At 32.4% G+C, this 5,972-nt stretch overlaps 1 protein-coding gene across 1 annotated transcript in view; it reads left to right on the top strand.

Annotated features, from left to right (window-relative positions):
* The first annotated feature begins 1,341 nt into the window (after nt 1-1,341).
* LOC111034613 (peroxidase-like) overlaps nt 1,342-5,972 on the top strand; it is a 12,269-nt gene continuing 7,638 nt past the window's right edge. Inside the window, exon 1 of the mRNA XM_022315902.1 lies at nt 1,342-1,422. Coding sequence (XP_022171594.1) covers nt 1,342-1,422 — 81 coding nt within the window. The remainder of the gene's footprint in view (nt 1,423-5,972) is intronic.

The following is a 5,972-nucleotide window of genomic DNA, read 5'->3' as shown; positions in this document are numbered from 1 at the left end:
TGACATTTATAGAAAAAAATGAAAACTGAAAATGTCAGTAAACAGCTTATATAGTATATATATATCTATTATTATATAATATCTTATATAGTTGTGAAAATATCAAAAAATCAATACATTCACCGCTCCACTAAGAATCTAAAATTAAGGGGATCGAAGCACATGGTTTTTATACGTTTTAAATTTTTTATAGGTTTATGTATAAATTCTTTGATAAAATATCTATTATTTTTAAGATGTAAATTTTCAACTTTCAATTTTAAATAGCCTTAAAATTAAGATACTGTTTTCAAAAATCCCATGAATTAGTTCCAAAAACATTGTATTTAATTTGGGCACTTATGATTTTAAATAACAAAAAAAGCAATTCCTAAAGAGCTTATTTTAGTAGCGGATTATGTTATTTTCAATCATTTTTTCGAAATTACTATCGGACTTCAGGAAGTATGTTAAATTAACTACCACTTTTAGTAATTTGTATAGTTATGTAAACAAATATATATATATATGACGCGATAAGCTCTAGACCCTACTAATAGAATTATTCATTTATGTCAGTAAAGTTGCCTACTTTCATTGTAAGGCGTAAACATTGATCGCCATTTGAGTGTAATAAACTAATAACCACCTATTCGTCCCCTTACACCGACTTACTGTACCTATTATTGCCTACCTATCCACCTTGTGTATTTTATCTTTTAAATTATTCCAAAACCCAATACTGCCTCAACCAAATTATCTTCTGGATCTACTGCAACCTCAGCTCTACTACACAGTATGCAATTCTATTCTACCAGAAAAGATGCTGAAGTAGAAAATCGAAGTATTTTTAACACCACAAAAAGTGACAACAGACACAAAAAACACATACATTATTGTAAAATTAATATATTCAACCTCTCTGTTTAGAATTCAAAACCATGAAAATTGTATAGGTATATTTATTTATACTCACATTCAACATGTTTTTGTACTGTCATATCTGTTATTTTATTTCCTTTTTCATCTCTGAAGGCAACCACCTTGAGGGAAGTGATGGCAAGTAATATAAATATACATGCCATAGACGCCATAGCGTTGTAGGTCGGACGATTAAATGCGAACTATACGTCGAAAAAATGAATTTAGACCGACAGTAAAATCAAAACGATTTGCGACGCACACGCGAGAGAAGTCAACAACGGGAGAGCAAAACGTCTGCCTAGGGACCGAGACAAAATGTGAACTGGAAAATGAAATGCACGGTTACCACGAAGAAGGTGAACCGCACTACCCACTCTTTTTACTTTTAAATAATGGGAGGTATAAAACGAAGCACGCCACACCTTACTTACACTCACAATGACAAATGTACACAATAGCACAATAGTACCGTTTCAAGGTCTCGTTGGACTGATCGTAGACAGCAGCCCTGGAGCAAGGGTCTTTACAAGTGATGCTTAGGTATTATATTCACCATATATATAATATATATGTATAGGTTTCGCAGATTTAGTATCTACTCCGGCGGCTGTATTCATTATTTCGGCATACCGTTTATCATATACATATGCAAATTGATTTCGTCGGATATTGTTCATGCTTGTTGATTTCACCTAGTCTCACATTTTTTAAATATACACTTACAAAATATAACGATTGAGATGGTAAAAAATGAAATATGATATTATTTTTATTTTTTACAGTAATTATTAAAAATAACACATTTTCAAAAGCGTTAACAGTTTTTGAAATAATGATCAATTACGATAAAAAAAATCACCCTATACCTAGATGTATTAATATTTTGCAGCAAGTTTTTATTTTTATTTTTAATAATTATTTAAACTAATGTATGAGTTAAGACTCAGTAACCTTTTAATTCGTAGGTTACTGTATAGGTACAATATGAATGCTGTTTCATGCTACATAATTGGATGGATGTCTGTCCTATATCTTAAAATTGTTATTTATACAATTTTGTTTTTGTTGTTAGTAAAACATTTTAGAAATGTAAAACAAAACAGTTTATATAGTGGCTCATGCGTATATAATTTCATAAATATTTTTTGTAAGGACTTGGAAATTATAATATAGAAAAAAGGTAATTCTTTTTTGCCGATTGTCACACAACGCAAGTCTAAAAAAACAAAAAAATCAAGATACACATTTTTCTGTATGTCGGGTTCACCAACAATGGGTATGAACGAGGGTCACACGTACAATTCGTTACTGTTCTACGATTTTCGCAGCGACGACGGCTGGTGGCACTGTGTGTGCGACTGTAGCATTGGTAACACTGTGTGCCGGACGGCGGCATGTGTTGTAGTCTCTCTTCCAGCGGGGAAGATCTGTCTTTTGAACGAAACGGGTTCACTTGCGGAGACCATGTACCAGGGTCTCACTTGCTAGTCGCTACTTTTTTCGCGTCATCGGTTACTAGTGCTTGCGACGGCGGCTGTAGGGCTTAGGCATCGCGATCTCCGTATATGATCCTATTACGTTCGTTTGGTAATTTACCTCCGTCGTTATTTTACATCGTCCCTGCATCGTTCCTACAACGTCCTTGCTATATTATTAGAACATCAATTAATGTAAGAACTGAATAGGTAGTAAATAAACCTCACTCGCTGTTTTCACCAATTTTTTTTATCCAATTTACGCTTATTACGATCGCGCCAGGAAAACGAGATTCCCTACGAAGTCGTCATAATTATATTGGTATATTGGTAATATCAAGTTGGTCTTCGGTTGAATCGCGTTGATCGCGGCAGTAAAAACCTTATTCAAAAAATGTGGGGTCGGAGTACCAGGATATCATGCACTAGTCGGCGCTTTTTTTCGGTTTCGACGGCGGTGGCGGCGGCGACGGCGACGATGGCAGTAACTGGTACATTGGTAATATCAAGTTGGTCTTCGGTTGAATCGCGTTGATCGCGGCAGTAAAAACCTTATACGAAAAATGTGGGTTCGGAGTACCAGAGTCTCATGCACTAGTCGGCACTTTTCTTCGGTTTCAACGGCGGCGGCGGCGGCGGCGACGGTGGCAGTAACTGTTCGGTGCTCGTTCGACGACCGTCACGATCACGGTATGCGTTCCTGTTGCACTCTGTTTGATTCTATAGACTACACAAAGAACAAACACAACCCGCGTGCCACCGTGGCCCGGGCCTGGGCCCAACCATAGGCGCAATTTGGGGGGGGGGGCTTGGAGGGGCTTAACCACTTCAAAAATTCATATTTTAATTGAAGTATTAAATCCTTCATTAATTATCTAATCTACATAATACAGTAAATGTTGTTTGAAAAAAATTGTTTCCAACGATTAAATCTGGAAACATTAAACAAGTCCGTGCAAGGTGCAAGATGCAGAGCTTTATCCTAATTTATAGAAACTGTTATCATCATCTTTAAAAATTCCAATTAGCTCTGCAACATGTGAGAGATCATTCTAAGTAATGAGAAATCTTAAAAATTGACTTCGAACATCTACGAATCAAGATGAATTTACAAATTTGTCATTGATTTATATGGGAACGAGATTTTTCAAATTAATTGTCCAACGAAAAAATATTGGAAAAATTTGCAATTTCTAACCGAATTATAATAATATACTTAATAAATATATATATATTACATTTATTTACCTTAATGTTGTTATTTTTTTCATACGAATATTTTTAGGTTTATTAATAGATGCATTATAATATATTAAATGTAGGAAAGTAGGTGAGAAATATGATATCGCCATATTTTTATTTGAATAGGGCCTAAACGTGCCTGATATAAATATGTTTAAATGTGTTGAGCCCCTCCAAGTTAGAAACTAAAACTGCGCCTATGGGCCCAACCCACATCTAGGGCGGCATTTAACATTTTTGTATATTAGATACAATTTAAAAAGACTCTGGAAATTAAATAATTTTAATTTGCTAATTTTCTTTTTCACCTTCTCGAATGACAGTGGAAAGCGTCCAAGATCGGCTAGTGCATAATAATAATTTAAACAATAGAGTAGTTGTTCTATTCATACGTCATAATAATTAAACAGGGATTTATTTGAAGTTAACACTTCAACAGTTATCATGTGTAATATTCATGTCCAATCTGACTGGTTATAGTAAAGTTTGAAGTTATTTTACGTGAATAAAATCAGTTAGTTAAGTCGTTTTTAAATTTAAATTAATTAAATTAACGTCGTTCGTGTCATTATAAAGTATAAATAGAATTCAAAGGTGGAGATCTTGTGAAATATTGAGGGGGGCTCAAATATTTTATGACAAACAGATCCACGGGGGCGTTGCCGTCACACCTTTAACAAACTAATTTTTACAATAAATCACTCATAATCAATTGTTCTCGTTGATTCGTTATCATAACAACTTAAATAATTACAAACATAAAAAAAAGAATAATTAATAAAAGATTTAAATTTAAATATTTCAAACATATTTAAATTAAATTATTTATTAAAAATCGAAATCACAATCTCAAAAGAAACGTATTCCCAAGAACATCAAACAATAAGTAAAATATAATTTAGCATAAAATGGTCAATACGGTTAAGGTAACGGTACGAAATACGAATACGAATGTACGATAATCACAATGTACGAATACGATTCACTCAATCACGATAAACTTTACGATATGTTTAATACAGCTATAGCGATAGTCCTATTATAGCTATCGCTTCTGGAGAATTAATAAAAATTAGAAAATAAATAATATTTTTCCCAACTATCCAGCGCGACGGTAGTGGCGCGATTGCGCGAAGCTAAGTAAAAAAAAAAAAAACGGAGTAAAAATAACGAAATAGCCACTAACGTATAATAACAGGACACCGAGTTTTAACATTGAAAAATCGTCCTAATTTATGTCAATCCTTTACCAACATCTACAGGGCAAACGGCTGAATATATAAAGTAGTATGAGGTATCAATCGATCAGAAATATTGTGCAGTTGTGAACAGAAGAATTCGCTAGCAGATTGGTTTGATAGTTTGTAAGTTATAAGCAAAAATGTTAAAGTACTTTTAAGACTGATTTTGCGTACGGAAGAGTGAGGATAAGCGATGAGTCGATGTACTACGACGATGCACGGGCGATATTATTACTCCGTGGTGACAGCTGACAATATTGCAAAAACAAACAACAAACCAAGGATTTAGTTCTTAATTAATCCTAGTTTGCACTCGATTGTTCGCGACGTGTTCATACTTATATTATTATATTACTGCGTAACGTAATAATATTATTATTATTATTAAATTATTATTAGAATTATTATAGAAGACACGATAATTAACACATCAACATTAAAAATAGTTAATATCACACCAAAAACATTTCGTTATAACTCCGTGTAAAAAAAGCTAAGTTAAAAAAAAAAAAAATTAATAATGAATAAAGCTTTAAAAGACGTGATAGAATCTGGAAATTAAGTAGAATGACATTTTATAATATAACAAAAATACCTATGACGACAAATCAGATCAATTTATTGCAATGTTAAATACTTAGTCAACATATTATGTTTAACTGTTTGGCAGGACGTAGAAGTATACTTAAATAAATACAATTAAGTTACCTCTACAGTATTTACAGTAATTAATAATGTATCAACTATATGTTGACTAAGTATTTAACATTAAAATTGATCTTATTTGTCATCATAGGTATTTGTTATATTATAAAATGTCATTTTATTTAATTTCCATATTTTATCACATCTTTTAAAGCTTTAATCATTATTAATTTTTTTTTTTAACTTAGCTTTTTTTACACCGAGTTATAACGAAGTGTTTTTGTTGTGTAAATATAACGGTATAACATGTTATTCAATATTGATGGCAATTGGTACAATATGTACAATATTAGGTTAATAAACACAATATAATATTATTGTGAATTGTGACTTAATTGTTCGATATGTCACCGTAAATAAAAAATTGGTTAATAGTATGTATGTAATGTACTAGGTGCACTAACCC

This window comes from Myzus persicae, unplaced genomic scaffold (genome assembly GCF_001856785.1).
Source record: "Myzus persicae strain clone G006 unplaced genomic scaffold, MPER_G0061.0, whole genome shotgun sequence".
NCBI lineage: Eukaryota > Metazoa > Arthropoda > Insecta > Hemiptera > Aphididae > Myzus > Myzus persicae.
This window is presented reverse-complemented; position numbering and strand designations above follow the sequence as displayed.